Source organism: Pteronotus mesoamericanus, unplaced genomic scaffold (assembly GCF_021234165.1).
Source record: "Pteronotus mesoamericanus isolate MK-2021 breed Mesoamerican mustached bat unplaced genomic scaffold, CSHL_Meso_final contig_182, whole genome shotgun sequence".
Lineage (NCBI taxonomy): Eukaryota > Metazoa > Chordata > Mammalia > Chiroptera > Mormoopidae > Pteronotus > Pteronotus mesoamericanus.
In genome coordinates, this window is record NW_026555078.1 from 5511375 (window position 1) to 5531811 (window position 20437).

At 41.2% G+C, this 20437-nt stretch overlaps 1 protein-coding gene and 1 pseudogene across 2 annotated transcripts in view; one reads left to right on the plus strand and one right to left on the minus strand.

Annotated features, from left to right (window-relative positions):
* Positions 1–1985: 1985 nt before the first annotated feature.
* Positions 1986–3268, minus strand: LOC129065712 (eukaryotic translation initiation factor 3 subunit E-like; annotated as a pseudogene).
* Positions 3269–11351: 8083 nt separating this feature from the next.
* The window catches only part of PPP4R3A (protein phosphatase 4 regulatory subunit 3A), a 37422-nt gene continuing 28336 nt past the window's right edge, over positions 11352–20437 (plus strand). For both annotated transcript variants that reach the window (XM_054567136.1, XM_054567137.1), the window contains exon 1: positions 11352–12373. In XM_054567136.1, the coding sequence (XP_054423111.1) occupies positions 12232–12373 (142 nt within the window). In that variant the 5' untranslated portion in view covers positions 11352–12231. The remainder of the gene's footprint in view (positions 12374–20437) is intronic.

Consider the following 20437-nt stretch of genomic DNA (forward strand, 5'->3'; position numbering starts at 1 on the left):
GTTGAGTAGATCATAGGTTGTTATAACTAAGCAATCTAGTTAAAAAACAAAGAATGTCAACTAGATTGGACAGAAAAAGATGGAAAATACAGATGATATGGTAGACTTAAAAGAGGCAGTAAGAAATCTAAAATACAATGAGATGGAGTCCTTTTAAGGAGAAAACAAAGGGCAGTGGGCAATACTCATAGCCTTTTTAGAGGTTCGTCAATTTTAGTGATCTTTCCAAAAAATCAGCTCCTTTTTCATTGATTTTTTTCTCTAGTATTTTTCTGTTTTCAGTTGTATTGATTTCTTCTCTAATATGTATTATTTCCTCTTTCTTGCATTCTGTGGGTCTATGTTCTTTTTCTAGGTCTTGAGGTTAAAGGCTGGATGATTTATTTGAGACTTTTCCTCTTTTCTGATATATGCATTAAATGCTATTAATTTCCCCTCAGTACTGCCTTAGCTGTGTTCTACAAATTTTCACGTGCCATTAAAATTTGTATTTTAAGATTCATTCAGTTCGTGTTTTAAAGTTTTGTTTTATTAATTTTAGAGAGGGAGAGAGAGAGAGAAACATCAATTTGTTTTCCACTCACCTGTGCATTCACTGGTTGATTCCCACATGTGCCCTGACCAGAGATCAAACCTGTAACCTTGGCTCATGGGGATGATGCTCCAACTAACTGAGCCACCAGCCAGGGCTCATTCAGTTCATTTTTAATGTGTTATTAAAAGGCTTTATTTTTATTTTCACTCAGTTCAATTTTTTAAAATTTCCCTTGGAACTTCCTCTTTAGCCTATGGGTTATTTATGCATGTGTAGTCTAGTTTCCAAGTGTTGGACACTTCCCTGTTAAACCTTTCTGTTACTGATTTTGGTTTGATTTAATGTGATGAGAAAACACCCTGTGTGATTTCAATTCTTTTAAATTAGTTGAGATTTGTTTTATGGCCCAGGATATGGTCCATCTTGGTATACACTTTGTGGGCAGTTTATTTTAACACTTCCTTCTGGCCTCTGTGGTTTATGAAAAGAAATTTGCTGTTATGCAAATTGTTTTTCCCCCTATAGTTAAGGTGGTATTTCTCTCTCCCTGCTTTCAAGACTTTTTTCCTTGTTTTTAGTTTTCAGAAGCTTGACTGTAATGTAAATGGTGGATTTTTTTGTTTTTTGGGGTTTTTTAATGCTTATTCTGTTAGGAGTACACTCAGCTCCTTAAACCTCAAGGTTTACTTATCTTGACACATCGAGGGAGTTTCTGGCCATCATTTTTTTGAGGGTTTTTTTCAGCCCTGCCTTCTTTCTACCCTCCTTTTGGGTCCCCAATAACATGAATGACAGGTCTGTTGTTTTAGACCCACAAGACTCTGAGGCTCCGCTATTATTTTTTCTGCCTATTTTCTCTGTTGTTCAGAGTGGGTAATTTCTATTGTTTTATCTTCAAGTTCACTGATCCTCTCCTCTGTCTCCTATATTCCGTTATTGGGTTCCTCCATTAAGTGTTTTTTAATTTCACCCACTGTATTTTTCATTTCTAAAACTTTCTGTTTGCTTCCTCTTTATATCTTTTATTTCTTTGCTGAAACTTTCTATTTCTTTACTGGTTTCAAGTGTATTTGTAATTGTTAGTTGAAGCATATCTGTGATGATTGTTTTCAGTGTTTGTCATAACCCTAACGTCCCTGTCATCTCAGTATTGGCATCTGTTTCCTGTCTTCTTTACATTTGAGCTCCACCTGGTTCTTGAACTGACAGTGATTTTTCAAATTGAACGTGGGACATTCTGGGTAATATGTTAATGAGACTAGATTTTTTTTTAAACACAGCCACTTTTATTCAAATTTCCCCCAAATTATACTCAATATGTTGTTTTAAAAATGAATGTCATCATTTATATAATGGTTTTATTATTTCATCTTCCCTTTATAGTCTTTTTTCATCTTTTCTTTACAGTTTTCACTAGAAGCCAGTCTTGAGTTGCCCACTTCAGAGCCTCTTACCTACTATTCTGATTAAGTTTCTTCTCAATATTCATGGCCAACATCTGGCTTGTAAATGAAAGGCTCTTGGTCTTTTCAAGCACTTGTTGGTAGGGTGAGACTGCATTGCTGCCTATAACCACGTGACCTAATTTAGAATCAACCTTGGCATCCAATCTTGCATTTCTAATCAAATTTCAGTCCACCTGTCAGCTTCTTCTGGAGTCACATGCAATTCACCTGGCAACATGTTAATGCTGATACACTGGTGGATGTGACAGAAAGTCTCAAATATGAAGAGATGGGCATTGTTAATGAAATCTTCAGGACAAGTACCAAGAAGAAGTCATTTGTAAGCACAGATTCACATTCCCTTGGCTTATTCTGAGCCTTATCAAAGTCAAAGTTAACCATATAAGCATTCAACAAATTCTGTAACTGATTCTCTATATGTATAAGACTCCTGCAAAATAACTTTGACTAGATCTTTTAGCACCTGCTGACATTTTCAAACATCCTTGTTTGTTACAAGTGCTGTAGTCAAAATAGCAAAGACTGTGTGGACACATCATCTGAATTGCAGTAAGATACTATGACTGGTAAAGGAAGAGATTAATAATGTTATCACCGCCTTTGGGCTGGGTTGAAGAAAACCAGTGCATGAGCCGTATTCGCTGCTGAAGAGACTGGAGTTGAGAACTCACAGAGTTGTTATCTACGGTCTCTTTTAGCTGTGTAAGGTCTTCCATGGCTGCGTCCCAATTCTGCATTAAGTGTCAGAGGCCAGTTTTCCCCAGTGGGAACTCAGCACATTTCTGTCCATTGCTAGAACCAAAACTCTGAAGAGATAAAGATACTCTGCTGCTCCAGAGTAATTCCCGCACTCACACTGGAAGGTTGCGTGCCTGCAGAGGGTCTCTAAATATTCTAGCCTAAAACTATGCTTGTCTGCCAGGTGCTCAAACAGCATCTGACCACCCCTGATTGGATGAATTTGTCTTGAGTTTCCGGATCTTCAGACATCTTCACAATTGGTTCCTTTTCTGCCTGGAGCTGTTTTAGTTTTCAGCAACTGGGTTTTTTCTCTCTTGAAGCTTGAGGAATATCATCAGTATAAAGGTTTTTGTATGTATCCACCGCCAAGTCTCCCATGTTGGTATCACTAAGAAAGATCCAATTTTCCTTGTAATAATTCTTTTCCATTTTATAGTTCCTTTATGGAGTGAACCTGAAGCCACGGAAAGGCTAGATGCAGATCCAAAAAGCGCGCGATGCCAGTAGTGAAGTTGTAGTCAGCCATCTTGTCAAGGGGAAAGAGACTCTAGATCTTAATTAAACCTTTTTGTTTTTGTTGTTTGACTTCTTCTGAGACCCTTCCAGAGGGGAAGAGAGCACTGCCTCATTACTGCTGGCTGGGAGGAGAAGTCCGGGTTCGTACTCAGCCTCCTCCTTGGCCACCCAGGCTGGGATGCTCTTCATTGCTGCCAGGCCGGGATGGGAGTTCCAGCAGCCTAGGAGGCGCCCCGATCCCTTCCACCTGGGAGGGTGCGGGAGGTGGTAGGAGTACTGAGAATCCATTCCTCCTCCTCCTCTGCACTCACTGGCGCTCCTTTAATTCAAGAATTGGCTGCATCCTGCAGAGTCTGGGACACTTAATTTATAACTGGACTCGCCCGCTTTGATATTATCTCTCTCCAAACCTTTCTTGCAATGCTGCCAGAGTTATCTCTTAAAAACAAATCCAGTTATTACAATCCCCAACTCAAAATCCTCTCATGAATCCCTGCGCCCTCCAGAATAAAATCTGAAACAATGAAAGGCCTTCAGAAAGGCCTTGGTCCATCCAGAATTCTGGCACCATCTCACTCTGCTCTAGATGCCTCGGTCCAGCCACAGAAAACTGTTTATCCTAGACTTTGGGCCGTGACAGGTCTGAGGCCCCGAGTCAAAAGGAAAACAAGGGAAAAATACTGCAATAACTTTTTCCTTCCATTTCCTCCCCCTCCACAATCTCATGCCATTCCTTCCACTGACTGAGTGCAACCAGAAGCAGAAGCCGCAGGGCCTGCAGGACACATGTCTGGGGATCAGTCCTCGGGCACAGAGCAGGGGAGGGCAGGGCAGAAAATGTCAGTGACCAGGGCGGGGCGGCCAAATGGAGAATAACCAGCACAGTGAACTTCAAGCCAGCCTAAGTCCTAGAGCAGCTATGGACCAAAAGTCTTATCTTGCCAAACACTATTTCTCTCCCCTAAGATCATGATTTTTTTTTTTCCTGAAAGAGTTCATCAGTGTGTGAATTCCAGCATTCCAGGTCTCAATTCACATAATATTAAGTGTGTTATACAAAATTCCATTTGCATTGTATGGATAGTACCATTATTTTGCTCTCCATGGTTTCAAATTTCTTAGCTCAAAAAGGAATGAGATAATTATACCCATAACCAGAGTCTAGTTGGTGTAATACAGGTGGTTAAAAACATGCCCAACTATCCTCACTGACCAAAATGTCTTTTCATCCCATTTACAAGAGCCATTTCTTAGAATGTAGAATGTATTACATTTTCAAGAATAGAATAAATAGGATTTAAATCTTTCTGTATTTTAAAAACAGCTTTCTTCTGATATGCTCCTTATGATTCATAGAACTCTTTGTTTTGGTAGATGCAATGACTGTAGGAAATGAAGTTTTGAGCACAACCTAGACTTCAGAAGTCTGACTCAGGTTCCAAGGTTTGATTCGGGACATAGAGGTCAGATCTATTAAATCAACCTACAGGGACTATATAGAAATTTTGTAGCACCGGACTTTATACGCGTGTGTGTGTCTTACAAAGTTGGCCTTGACATTTTTGCATAGTGAAGCCTGACTTTTATTTACAAAATTATTTTGAAGTGAAGCTGATCACAGGAAAAACTAGCGAGATGAGTAAGAATGAGCACAGGCCTGTCCTTCCCTCTGTGTCTCCGTGGGAGCAGTTCCTCTGAGAGGGAATTAAAGGTCAGCGTCGCTCCCGCAGGCTCTCCGCAGGCTGGAGGAAAGCTGGGAGCCAGGGCTCGCAGGACGCATGTGTGAAAGGAGAGAATCAGAGCATTGTTGAAGCTGAGGTATCTTAGCTCAGGTATCAGAAAAAGCAAAACCTGAGGCAGAGACTTGAGAAAGAGTATTTTGTTGGGGAGAGTGAGTCCACGGAGAAAAGAAAGGAGGAGGGGTCCTGGGCAGAGAAGGAGAAGCCAATACGGGGAGGTGATAGCAAACATGGCCACCGCCGTGGGTGGATGACTGCTTGACCCCACAGGACCATTAGCCCACAGGATAAAAGGGAAGCATCCGTCCATTGGTTTCCATGTCGCTTAGTCTAAATCGACCCAATGGAGTGTTAATTCCCTTGCACTTCTGAGTCACGCATTCACGGGCATGGGGCAGGTTCACGTGGCATTCCCCACACTGTAGGCAGCCCCATACCACACCCTTCTAACTATGCTGTTTAAGAGGTAAGAACATTTCTCACCCAGTGATAGTCTGAAAAATCCAGGCAATGTTTGGACTGGCCTGACTCCTGTCAAGGACCACCTAACCACTGTGGCCGGGGGTAAAGTACAGAATTTTTGCATTATTGAAGTATAAACATATAACTCTCAAATACAAAATTAGAGCATTTGGAATGATGAAAACTAAGTCACAACTAAACATTTTATTTCTGATTTAAATATAGCGAAAGAAATAAGTTGGATACTTTCATGTTGACATCACCGCCCCCGACCACCTATCCTACCTTCTTTGGTTATTAGCATGTGGAAAAAGAAATTGAGAATAAGGAATGCATGGATGCATTTTCACATGCAGAATATACTTATATTATTTCCTCTCTGTCAATCATCTGAAAAAATTACCCACCACAAAGCACCCCCTGAAAACGAGAAGCCCTGTCATCTGGACACTGAAGGCATGAAGCTGAACACAATTCAGGTTTGGGGGGTCCCCTGACCATCTCTCATTCATTTTCAGAATAATATCCAAACACTTTAGAATGAGATTTCAGGATTTCACAACTGCGCCCCAAACTCCCTTTTTCTGACTAATTTACTGCTTCTCTCAGTTTGCACTCTCGAGCTACGCTAATCTGCTTGCAGTTTCCTAAATTGACACACATGTTCATATCTGCTTGCGATTTTTTCTCATAATCCTGTAGTCTCAGATGCTCTGTCCCCGTTTCCCTTGACATCAAACTCCTCAAGTCTCACCCAAAGTGGCCTCTTCTACAAAACTCTTCTCTGATCCCTACAATCATCATTTTTATCACATCTTCTGTGCTCTCTCGGCATGACTTTTGCCTCAGTATATAACACATATTTTGTTGTAGCTAGTCTATGAACAATGAGTAGGCCAACTTCTTTTTTCAAAAATTTAATAAATATGTTTATTAATTTTAGAGAGAGAAAGAGAGAGGAAGAAAGAGGTGAGGGAGAGAGGGGGAGAGAGAAGAAAGAGAAACATCAGTTGGTTGCCTCCCATATGCACCTGCACTGGGGGTTGAACCTGCAACCTAGGTATGTGCCCTGACTGGGAATTGAACCCCCAGCCTTTTGGTGTACGCAATGGTGCTCCAACAAACTGAGCCCCACTGGCTAGGCCTAGGTCAATTCTTAATTAAGCAGTTTAGCATTTAGTTCAACAAATATCTACTAAACACTAACCGAATTCCAGGCAATGTACTTGACTTTGACTATACAGAAGAGTAACAGAAAGTCCTGCCTTCAAGGAGCTTCGCCAGCTTATAGAACTATGCATGTAAATAGAGTCGAGTATAAGTCATGAATAGTATAGTGATAATATAAGTAGTGAAAGGACACAGAAGTGTTATAACAGAGGGGATGACGACAATTGTCTGAGATGGGAGCCATCTGAGAAGGTCTGACAGAGTAGGTGATGCCTTCCTAGGGTTTTAAAGGAAACGAGACGGAAAGGACATTCTATCTAGAGAGAGGTGCAAAGCGTGGAGACGCAAAGCACAAACTGATGTTTGGGAAACTAGAAGCAGTCAACAGGCCTGCAGTGTAAAATTCAAGGGGCAAGTAATGAATCATGAAGGTGAATGCTGGTTGTGACCTTTAGGTAAAATGAGATTGCTCAAGAGTTTCTAGGATGTACCTGTGTATCACTGTATACAGGGATACATATTTAAAAAATACATAATTCTAACAGCAGGCCATTCCCTGGTTTGGAGTGAAGGAGAAGCATTTAAGTAATTACCCAAATATTTAAGCTACCCACCTGTTCTTTTTAACATACATTTAGTAAAATAATGATTGCTATTTATCTTGCTTATATATATTATCATTCACTGTGGTACAGCACAAATGACTATTTATAAGACTAGGGTTACATAAGTATTATGACAGTTCAACATGAATAGAGCTCTTGGTTAATTAATAGAAATAAATCAGTATCACAGACTTTCGCTCCTTTTATTACAGATCTACATCAATGAGGTACCAGTTGGGTTTCCAGCAGGAATGCTTATCACACTACTACTGTACCACTGTACTTTTAGGATGGCTTGTATTGTACCAAATTTTTGATGAAAAGGAATGACAAACATATGGAATCTATATAAAAAGCTATTCAAGAAAAAGAACAAACTACCTTCCTCTTTCTTTAAAAATTTTTTTTGGGTAACAATCTGCACAATGAAAAGAACAAAGAACAAATCATTGTAATTTCAATTATGATTTCCATTCCCTAGAAGTATCTTAAATAATTCCCAAGCATGCTAACTGAATGACAGACTTATGGAATTTTCTTTCAATTCAATTTGTTCTTTGTAAATGCATTTGCCACTTGTTTTGCTTATTGTTAACACATGAAGAGTTGCCAGTCAGCATTTCATGAAAGTGTTTTTATATTTGAAGAAATGAATTAAAAAATGGCACTGAGTTTTAAGCTGGTAAAAGTTTGTTGTTGTTCCAGCTTTTACCTAAAATTATCTTCAATTTCTGATTTGTTCATGATAACATTCATTATTAAGGGTAGAATGAGAGAAAATGTAATTTTTCCCCAGGTATGACACACCAAATTAACTATTTACATCCCTTATAAAAATAGTTTAGAACAAAAATGGATGGTTGCTGGCACATTTTTCTGCTGAGTGTTTTTTAATGATTTTCACCTATTTCATTACATGGTAATACGATGCTTGTAAACATCACAATAATGCTCATGTACAGTCACACTGGCATCTGCCTTTATGGAGGCAGAATGACGCCTATTGTTCTTACCACCACTGCCACACAGCTATGGAATTGGAAAGCTGGCCGCATCCTTAACAGCCATCTCATCAGCATTAGAAAACCGAGGCCCAAAGAGGCTAAGTGTCTTATACTAGACCACTAGTTTAGTGGCTGAGCCACAGTTAGGGCTCAGATCCTTTGGTGTCACGCACTTCCCGCCACACAGATACCATCACCTTCTCTGTCAAACATGGAGGTCATCCATGTGGCTGGTGCATTCCAGGGCTGGGCAGTGTGCAATCCAGCATTCTAGTCCTTGCTCTTCCCAGGGTTTTCTGTCTAAAGCAGGAGATACTATAAAAGGATACATGCAAATGGATAAAGGTAAGTAACTTAGAGTAGGTATGAATACTGCGTGATGAGTGGACCCCACTGCACGTTTTACAAGTTGATGTTGTGCATAGAGGTGAAGACACAAGAGTTCCAGGGAAAAGTTTCGTGTTAAAGTGTTGGAGAAACTCGTATCTTTTTTAATCCCTACAATCTTAGATATTACTATTCCTATCTTATAGATGAGGAAACAGGCACAGAGAGGTTAAGAAACTTGTGAATATCACACTGTTCCTAAGAGGAAGGTCCTGGACTCAAAATACAACACCCACTGATGATGTATCTCAATCTTTTGTGACTTGCAACCCTCCCTTATTGAACTCCATTAGGAATTTTCTTAAATTTTATCACCATTTGTGCCTGCCATATGACTAAGTGATTAAATCAAGTACTTATTTACTATTGTGATAATTTTGTGTCCATCAAACAGTAATCTAGGTGTTGCTGTGAGAGCATCTTGTAGGTGTGATATTAAGTAGAATATTCTCAGTAATCCGGGTGGGCTTCATCCATTCAGTAGGCCAACACTGAGGTTTCTCTGTGGAAGTGAAAGCTGTCCATGGACTGCAGGGTCAGCTCCTGCACAAGAGTTTCCAGCCTGCTGCTGACTTGCCCTATGTACTTCAGGCTTGCCTAGCCATACCCCACTATCATTTAAGCAATTCCTCAAAATTTCTTTCTCCATAGACACTTCCTACTCGCTGTTTCTCTGGTTGGACCTGAACTGATACGACACAATTGTTATTTCAGATTATATTATTCAGCAGACATAATTGTTAATATTCCTTGTAACATACATGTAACTTTAAATAAAAATCCCTATTTAATTTTTCCTAAAAGTGTATTATTAAAAAATGCATGACTTCCCCCCCCCACAAATTATTTTATGTTTGGTTTGGTGATCAAGTAAGCAATGAGTAAATTTAATGGTTTCTTACTGTGCCCAAGTGGACAAAAATCACTGCTATGACCCGAGGCTTGAAATTATTGCACTGTAATACTTTCTATATTGCACTTTCTATAAAAAAAAAATTGCTTGGTTTTGGGGGCGTTTTAAATATAATTTTCCAGTTTTGTTTGTAAATGATGGAACTCTCAGGCTGCCTTTTCCAGCACATCTTTGTGTTTCCTAATTTCAAGGCGGACACTCCTACATCCTGGGAAACCACTCAGCTCTGGTAATGTCATCAGGCCTCTTTCTGAATAGATGAGTTTATAACAAACTACATTGCAAGTTTGATATGAAATTCCTGGCAGTGTTAAAACACCTGAACCTGCCGTAAATGTAGACATAGCCATGTGTCGTTGCTGAGCACTTGAAATGCGGCTGTAGGAACTGAATTTTAAACTTTACTTAATTTCAATTAAATTTTACACTAAAAAATTGATAGTTGATTCATTTTTAAAAGCACTTTAAATACGCTGGAAATAGCTTGAGTATGTGAATCTTTTTCGGTGGCAAATTTAATGAAATCTAAATACAGGTCAGGTATTACCATTGAATATTTAGCATCCAAATTGAAACTTATACTAAGGATAAAACACACATTGCATTTTAAAGTTAGTACCAAAGACAGCGGGGACGGGGGGCAGAGGAAATTTAGAGGAGTATTTGAGATCTTGTTCCCTGGGATGTCTTTAGTTTGGCTCATGTAAACTCTTATTGAAATTTTCAGAAAGGAAGGGAAGAAAGGAAGGAAAACATCTTATTAAGATTTTATTAATATTTAGAAGAGATTGCATTCAAGAAAATACATTATTAAAATAATTCAGCAGTTTCCTCATACTTTTTTAAAAGAAGTGATTATTGTAAGATTTAAAATTACATATACCACTTACTCTTTCTAGTGGACAGCAATGACCTAGAAGGCCTGGCAAATAGAAACGGAGGAGTGGCTGGATTTAACATGTAACGTTGAGCCCCGGCTGGTGTGGCTCAGTGAACTGAGAGCCGGCCTGGGGAACCCCAAGATTGACGGTTCCTTCCAGTCCTGGTCAGGGCACTTCCCCCGGTTGTGGGCCAGGTGCCCGGTGGAGGGCGTGGGAGAGGCAGCCAACCGGTAGATACTTCTCTGGCACATCGATGTTTCTCTCCCTCTCTTTCTCCCTCCCCCTATCTAAAAAAATACATCTTTAGAAACAAACAAGTTGAGAATTACTCATCCTGATCATATAGTATCGTGTGTTTTTGTATGCCCCTCAAGTTTTTTGTTTTTCTTTTTTGCAGCATGGAGGGCTAGAACAGTTGTTCTGATACAGGATAAAGAAATGGATGTAGCAGCTGAATTGCAAGGTGAGGTTTCAGACTTGTCACTTTCCGGGCTTGACCTCAGGTTCAGAAAATGCAAACTGTCCCAAGTCTGTAGACTCGCCACACCATTGCAGCTCCCAAGGGAAAAGGCTGGCCACTCTGCCAAAACCTGTGGCCTTTCCCGGAAGGTTTCCTCCCAAAGGAAAACCGCCACAACTCCGAGCTCAGATTCCGAACCCAGCCCCAAAAGGCGCCCGGAAAAGAGAGTCGTGGAGACAGGCGCGCCACGGAAAAGACCCAGGCCGAAGTGGCTCTGCGGGTGGTCAAGGATCCACACGAGACCGCAGCAGTCCGACTGAAGACCTTAATACACCCAGCGCTCCGCTGGGCAGAGAAAATAGACTCACTCTCGCTGCCGGAGGCGGGTCCCGCGCCCTTGCCGAATCCCCGAGCGGGGCTGATGACGAACACAGGGCGCGACGCACGCACACGCCGTGCCGTGCTCGCACGACGGTGCGTGCAGGGAGCGCGAGGGAGCCCCGGCCGTCACCGGCGCGACCAGCGTTCCCCCTCCTCCGCACTCAGTGCTCCCGCCACCTCGGCAACTCAGCAACTCGGCGCCCGCCTCCCGCTTCCGTCCGAGGTCTTCGACGCAGGGAGGCTCCCGGCCTCGCTCCTGTCTCTTTAAATGGTGGGGTCAGCGGGCCGCCCCTGCAGCTGCTGCCTGGGTGGCCCCGCGCGCCGCTATTGAGGGGCGAACCAAGATGGCGGCGGCTTTGGCTCCGTGAGGAAGACGGAAGAGGCGGTGGCAGCGGCGGAGGAAAGAGATTTCCAATAGGCCTGGAGCGCTCGGCGTCTGGGGGCTCTCGGAGTCTCCCGCGCAGTGGAGGCGCCTGCCGCAGGAGCAGGCGCCCGTCGGCGTCGGACATTTGAAGCAGGCGAGCGGAGCAGAGCTACCGGCTGCGGTGGCAGGGCCAGGTATAAGGAAGGAAAACATGGCGGCGGCGGCCTGAGAAGGCGGCGGCGGCGCGGGAAGCGGCTTTACGGACATCATGGTGGAGGCGGGAGCAGGGCAGTGACCGGCGCCCCGACTTTCTATAGCGGCTGGGCAGGAGGCTGCGAAGCGCTGCGCGCCCCCCTCGGGGCTGCCGGGCTTGCCGGGCCTGGACAATAGCGCCGAGGTACCGGAGGCGAGAAAAAGCGAGGGCCCAGATTTCGGGCCCGGGAACGGGCCATGCGGGCGGCAGCACGGCCCCGCGGCGGCCAGCGGTGGCAGTGAAGTCGGGGAACCGTCGTCTTGCGGGCGTCTTCCCGCCTCGGCTCCCGCCTACCCCGGACCCCCTTCCTGGGCGACTCCGGCGGGGCCTCTGTCCCGGCCCCTGGGCGGCACGATGACCGACACCCGGCGGCGGGTGAAGGTTTACACGCTCAACGAGGACCGGCAGTGGGATGACCGGGGTACCGGGCATGTGTCGTCCGGCTACGTGGAGCGGCTGAAGGGCATGTCCCTGCTTGTCAGGGCCGAGAGCGACGGTAAGTGAGCCCCTCTTCACGGCGGGACCCTCGCCTCCCACAACCCTGGGCCACCTCCCTGGTTCTTTGGGGCCAGCGGTCCTCTTAATACGTGGCCGGAGGGGGCGACTGCCGCCTCGGGGGAGGGCGGGCCACCAGCACCCCAGTCCCCCCGGAGCTGCTCGGAGAGCGCTCGAGATGTTTTCTTTCCGAGTGTCTAGTGGCGCTTGGGGGTACGAGCGGGGCCTGGCACGTTTGGGCTGTGCCGCCCGGGCGTGTGGAGAGGCCGGGGACTTGGGATCGTTGTCCGGACTGTGCCGTTCTTTCGCGCTACGGTGACCTTGAGAAAGGCACTGATTAATCCGATCTGCCTCCTTAGTGCACCCATCTGTAAAGCAACCGTGAAACTTTTTTCGGAGGTAAGAAAGTTCTCAGCTGTTTTCAGTCTTTGGAAAACATTTTGCTGTGCAATTTTTTTTCTTTTTTTAAACACTTCTGCTGCATCTTTTTGATCCTGTTGCAGCTTGGCAACACTGGTTCATGGGTTTGGCAATTTAACACTCAGCAGAGAAAAAAAAATGCCCCTTTGCTGTGAGAAGATTAGATCTGTGTTCCCCAGTGTTTGTTTTCTTGTTCGAAAGTAATGCAGAATTTTGTGTGTAATTTCACTGTGTAAACGTCTTGCAAGTTTGGAATCATTTAATGCCAGCTTCTTTGATTGCTTAAGAGTACATTCACTATTTGGTTAACAGGTGGGGAAGAGTTGGCAGGTGATCTTTAAAACCCATCGAATCTGCCCTGGTGCCTGCGCTTCAGGCGTTTGGAAACGGCCCTCAACGTTCAAAGACCAATTTGTTAAAAAATAAATGTTTCACATTTTTAAAGACTTAAACCCTCTTTTGTGATTCCCTCTTCCCTCTGTGGCATACAGTGAATTTCACTTAAAGAAAACAATCATGTCAGGTCAAACTGTTTTCAAATTGTTTTTCTTGAATTTGAGAACTTGCTTTAGTTCGTCTATAATTTTACGGTTAGCTGTTTCAGTTTATTATGATTGTAGTTGCTCTGTATCTGAATTATTACAAACTCATTTCAAAGAATTTTAATTGGACTCTCTAGGAACACTGGTTTTCAATTTGAATTGAAAAACAGTAATTTGGAGTATGTTGCCAACAAGTTATCTTAAGATTGGCTACCCAAAAGAAGTTAAACCTGGAGAAAAATTCTTTCTTTTCAGAAACATTTAAAGAATTTTGAATGCATCAGGTATATTTTTCTGAGGCCTGTTAAAATACAAATTTGAATGTCAAGTATTAGTGTGTTTTATATATGACTATTACAGAGTAATCAACTACTCTAACCTCTACATCTTGGGAGGCTTGGAAAACTTTTTACATACTAAGATGGAAAGCATGAGCTTTGTAGGTTCAGTTAACTTTTGAGATGAAAGCGCGTGTGGGTTTGACAGCAAGTCTTTGAGATCTGGTAATTTTAAGATAAAACCTCATCATGTGTTTAATCAGACTCATACAAAGTCTTTTGTTTAAAGTATTTTTAAGCATTAAGTCTCAGTGTCATACTGTCATAGGGAATCATACTCTTCAACATGATTATACAGGATTATTTTTTTTCTTTTCCTGTTTTTATTTTCACCATTTTAGAAATAGCCCCTAACCTCTCCTCCCTCCCTTTGGAAGGTTTGAGGCCCTGCAATAAAACAGGTTAAATGGCTGAAAGAAATTGGATTTAATTTTTGTCTAATAGGGAAAGAGATGAAATAAGTTAACTTATGTGCCCTTGTTAAATTTACATTGAAAGGAAAACTTAAGTCCAAAGAGTAGACTTAGAAAATTCTAAAATACTTGTAAAGTATTGTAAATAACCTTCAGTTAGATGAGTAGTGTTTTTTCTAACAAGAAACTGCAAATAGAATAATGAAAAAATTTTGAGTGCCTACTGTGTGCCAGAGACTCTCTATCTGTATCCTCTGGCATAGGACCTTTTATTAGCTTTATTTTACAGATGGGGAAACTGAGGTTCAGAGAGGCTAAATAACAGCTTGGTTAGGAAGCAAGGTCAGTGTTCAAACTGGGTTTGAGTGAGATATCTAGTCTGTGGCTTGAAACTAGTCTTACCAGTTATTTTATTAACTGTGTTGACAGTGTGTCTTAAATTCCCGTATTGTCTACTTGCATTTATTTGCTGCTTTATGCTTAGACTCAGTGCTTATCTCAAAGAAAATAAAAACAACTTTTTGACTAAAGATATTTAAAATTATATTTTATCTCCAGGCCACATACGGGAGTTTCAGTATTGATTTAGTAGTTTGGGTTACCTATCATTGTGTGCTTTCCTAATTCTCCATTATAGGATAATTGAGAATTTTCTTTTTATTGTGTTGAGCAAAATAGAAAGTATTTCTGATTTTCTATAAAACGGGTAATTTATCTTGTTAGAGGAGCTTACACATTTACCTGAAAAGGAGGAATGCAGTTTCTCGGTGGAGGTAAGTGTGGCGTCCCTGTTACAGAGCACATCTGACGGGGTGAGCATGCTCTTCCCCCCTGAAGCGGAGGGGCTTGGCAGATCTGTAGTGCATTTTGCCTTGGAGGTGATAGATGTCCCACGAAGCCACTGAGCCCGTTTTCTGGGTTGCATCGTTACTTAATAGGAATAGGTTCACATTGGCAAGGTGTGTTATAGGAGCATGTATTTTTCTCTTTAGCAAGCTAGGTTACCTCATTTCTCATGTATTGTAGCTCTGTACCTGCAAAGCTCCTTTTCCGATAAAGATTACTTAGTAGTTTTCTTTCAATTTGCACTATATCTGTTAACTTCCCAAAGTGAGGATAACATCATCCCTTACTTGCCCCTCTCATTTTATGTTCAGATTGTTCTACTTTTCTCCATTATGGTCTTTACCAGCTCCACCTGCCAGCTTTAGAATTGAGAAAGAAATTGAAATTTCTCTACATACTGAAGGATATCTTTGAACAAGAAATCATAATCCATGCTCTCTGCTCTGGATTACATGCCAAGCATCAATGATAGGGTTCTTTTATTTGGTTTTTGCCTTAAATTTTATAAAGTAGTTTGTACATTTCAAAATAGTTTTAACTTATCTGACTAGACTGTTTCAGAATTGGAAAGGTCAGATTCTCACTGAGGCGTGAAGAAAATGAGGAGAGGGGATGGTGTGGTCAAGGTAGCACTCCTATCTAATGGTAAAAACTGCAGCCCTGTGCTTCTGCCTCTTGGTAGAACTTGGATGCCTCTACCTCTACTATAATTAGAAAAGGAGGTCAGACCACTTTGGGTGGGAAAGTCTTTTTTGTTTTGTTTTGGCTGCTGTGGTGAGAGAGCTGCAGAGAAAGCATCAGCATTTTTTACTGCTATTCTTACAAATCAGTAAGTAGAATAGAATCTCTCATACAGGAAGCATTCCAGATTTAGCTACCAAGAAGAGCTTAGTATCAGTACTGGGAGAGATACCTCACTTGAAATGTTGATTTAAACATTTTTTTCTTGTGTAGACCTACTTTGTAGAAAATTGATAGGCTTAGGGTCATCTGTTGCATGTGATAACTGAGTGTAGTGAAGACTTGACACAGGTGTGGAACCTTTTAATGTAATGTTACCACTTGGTTTTTTCCCCCTTAGACCTTCATTTCAGTTTTTAAATGCCATGTGTAACCTGTGGGCCACAAAAATCAGGAGAGAGGGACTTGAAACACAGACCTGCTGTAGTTATAAAGCATATCCTAGTCTCCTATCTGGATGAGATTTTTGGACTTCCTTTAACTCATTTTCGATGGTGTTTTCTTCTTAATACCCAAGTCCCTTTCCTTAGCTTTGGGCATTAATACGAACGATTACTGGAGAAGCCTAGAAGTTGAACTGCTTACTCAGGAGTGACAGAGCTGTAGCTATTCATTCTGAAATCCTTACGTGTTTATCTGAATCTAAACTAAGATTCTAAACTAAGTCCGAGTCAAAACTAAGGCCGGGACCTAAGTTTCTTAACCCTAAACCAGATACACCCATTCTATCTGAATCAGATTCGTTGGTTGTTGGTTAATATTGAAAATAGAACTACAGAAGTTACAGAAACTCTAGAATAGTTCATTTCCCCAGTGAAAGGAAATGATATCTTCTAAATAAATGAATTTTCCAGCGAACTAAGACTATACCAGAGATTAAAGCTCTCAACAGTTTTCATGTAATGTTTCCTAAATACATGCTAAAATGTTTTTCTTAAATAATGTAATGGATGTGTGTTGGATAACCTTTCACTTGTAATGTGTTTCTGGATGATCATCATCAATACTAATGTTTCCACTATTCAACAGTACAGTGATGCCAGTGAAATGATACTCTGTTCATGCCCTAAAAAAACAAGTATCGAGTGCTAATTATGTAGTAGATACTGGGATAGGGACTTTCATACAAATATTCAGTTAATACAGCAACCCTATGAGGTGGTATTTCTCTAACCATATGTCCTGGTGTATTGATTCTTTGATTGGATAGTTTAGTTTTGTGTTTTGTAGTTTTTTCCTGCACCTAGTCAGAAATCTAGATTTTTTAAAAAATGTAAAATCTTTTCATTTAAAAATACTTGCATGAGTGTATAGATATGTTTGTTAGGCTAGGAATCAGACTGTTTGCTGGCTGCATTCAGGCCGATTTGAACTCTTTTGTAATGGTACTTCAGTCTGCACTACCAACTATCTTTCACCCTCTTCCTGGGAGGTGTTTGTTTTGACCGGGTGTGTTGGGGGTTGGCAACAGGATTGAAAAAACAGAAAGAAAAGCTCTCACATTTCATTTTACAGTAGGAACGAAGATGTCATGAAGCAGAGAGTAAACATTTTTAATGACCTTATTATTTATACTTGTACTATTGTCACTTTTTCTGGCTGTCAGTGTATGGCTGCTTCTATCTGCAGTTGTCTTGGTGATGTTCTGAGGGGGCATTTCCCCTCCTCTACTATTGTTCCCCCATTTTCTGAGTGTATAGACCTCCTTTTTGTCAGTATATTTGGGGCATCTGTTTGTGTCAGGATACACAGATCTATTTCATCTGAAAGTAGAGTGGTAGCCCACTGTATATTTAATTCACAGAGTGCATTGGTGCGTGGCATTTCTCAAACCTTTTTCCCAGAATACCTTTATATTCTTAAAATTGAGGATGCCCAAAATCTTTTGTTTTTGCGGGTTGTATCTATTGATATTTACCATATTAGAAATTAAAAGTAATGCTTTAAAAAGCTTTCCGGAAACAATAGATTTAGTGAGAAGTGTCATTATTTTACAGTTTTACAAATCTCTTTAATGCTTGGCCTAATTTTTTTAAAGGAGGATTCTTATGTGCATTCAGCCTGTTGTAATATCACAGTATGGACACAGAAAAATGAGAGTGAAAATTGCATACCACCTTTAGTGATATGAATATAGTTTTGATTTTCCAGACCCCTTAATGTCCCCACACTTTGAGGACAGCTGGCATGGAGATTGTTTCTAGTTTTTTACCATTATAAACACTGTCAATGACATATATATTCATATACTTGGCACCTATATGAGGATGTAAGATAATTTCCTGAAAGAAGAATTTTGCACTAAAGAGTGGTATGTTTTGAAAAGCTTGGTAGATAAAGACAAATGACCCTCCGAAAAGGTTTTGTTGATTTTGAATTCTGGTAATAGTAAATGAGAATTATGGACCCTTTTTTTATTTAAAGAAGTGTGTGTGCAAACAGTGACTAGGAGATCTGTCAGAACTACTTTGGAAGGGACTCCAGCAAGCACTTGCTGTGCAGACATACTCTTTAGTTCACCTGAGGACGGTTGATGTGCTCGTGGTCTGAATGATAGATTCTACAGTGACAAATTTAATTACATGTATTGATACATTCTCTTCAGCTTGATCACTCTGTTGATTTTTGTGTCTCCATATTTCCCAAACGTTCATGTTGGAAGTGGGAAGTCCTTTCTCAAGTCTTAATATTGGAATTTGCTGTGCGGGCTTGTCTTTCTCTGGTCTGTTGACAGTGTCTGTCTCAGATGGTAGGAGGAGGAGGCACTGGGAGGGTGAGAGTGAAGTCCTCTCCAGGACATCTGTTCCATTCCAGAGAATGAATGTGTTTCTCACATACGTTGTAGTGGAGGGCTGCTTTATCTGTGTGCTTCAGTTATTAGGATACACTGGACCTTCTCATTTTCAAAAGCATGTGTACACCTTAATGGGAACCTTTTCTACCTCCATTGATGTTGCTTACGGTCTGCTAAGGATCATCTTCCTCAATTCTCTCTTTGTCTCTGCTACTATGAAGAATGCCTCTCACCAACAGTTGAACTGGACATCTGCATCCATACTCATATTACTAGGATGGGAGTATTGTTCCCAGTACTGTAGCTATAGCAACTGATACAGGTAAACTTGTTGGGGGAAGGGTTGGGTTGATGCATGTTAACACTCAGCTGGATCTTTTTCAGTTGACTGGAGAAATGCATATAACTTGATCCAATAGAAACCAGAAGATTAAGGTGAGGAACCTAATAGCTGGACCAAAAATGTGTCTTTTCATTATTATCTTACTTAACCCCCAAACTAAAACGCTGTTTGCCATGTTCCACCCTCTACAACCTCTTCCGATTGCTGAGGGAACATGGTATTTGGGGACCGGAGATGGGCTTCTACAAGTTGGGTTTTAGACCAAAGCCATGGGGTATGGCTGAAACGGGTTTCAGAAAAGATACTTTCTCCTGACATATTCAGTGGCCCCCCAGAGAGCATATACTTGCCATCACCAGAAGCTCTAGTATGTGCTTATTCTTGTTTTAGCCAGAGCTTTGGGAGGGAACACTTCAGATTTTCAGCATGTGCTTTTTCCTTTGTAATTACCCTGACCCTGTAACTCAACTGAGAGCGAGTTTTGAAGCAAATGGAAAATGGACTAATACTTAAAAACAGTTATACCACTGCCATTTTTGTTTTGTTTTGTTTTAGCTGTTCCCAGTCAGGTGTTGTATGTTTCTTGAAAGCTAACTCCAATTTCCTGTGCTATGTATTGTTCACCCCTTCTTTCAAACTTGGGGAAAAAACAAACTTTTGAAATACAATATGTATGTCAAAAAGGTACACAAATTATTGGGTTGGCTAAAATGTCTGTTGCGTTTTTTTCCATAAAATAAAAGACGTTTTTCATTTACACCGATAACTTTATTGATGATTTGGATAGTTTGAGTAGGCTGGCTCTCCCAAGTGGTATAGCGTTGATTGTTTTCAGTTAATGTCTCAATGTGATGGCTGTCAACTTCAGCTGGTCTACCTGACTGTGGAGCATCATCCAGAAAGAAAGCTCCAGCATGAAGCTTTGCAGAGCACTTCTGACTTGTTCAGTCAGTCACAGCACTTTCTCCATACACTGCACAAACCTTTTTTTTTTTTTTTTTTTTGCGTTTCAGTTGTGTTTTTACCTTTCTTGAAATAATAAAGCGTAATAAGCCAAAAATGTTGCATATTTTTTTCCATCTTCAGTATTAAATGGGCTGCACAAAAATTCACCAGTTTTGATGTGTTTTTTTTTTAACGCATGCCAACATGACAGCTGTCACAATGCAACCTAACACAGTTGTTTTGAATGAAGTTCAAGACAACTAAGCACTACTGGAGCCATCATATGGGAAAAAAACTAAACGAACTTTTTGGCCAACTCAATATAAGTATTCAGCTTGGTGAATTTTCACAAAATAACCAGGACTCTGGAAGCCTGTTCCTGTTCCTTCCTTTTAGTAACTGTCTTCCCTTTTTCTCCCCACAACCTGCTTGCTAATACCATAAAACCACAACCTAACTTCTAATGCCATAGATTAAGTTTTGCCTTTTTTGAACTTTATAGGAATGGAATTACATGGTATACACTTTTGTCTGAGGCTTCTTTCACTCATGCTTGTAAGATTCATGTATGTTGCTTTTATACATGTTTGGTTCATTCATTAACATTGCTATATGATGATGCGCCATTATGAGTATTTACACTTTTAACTTTTTTTTATTAAGAGAAAGAAGAAGGTGGGGGA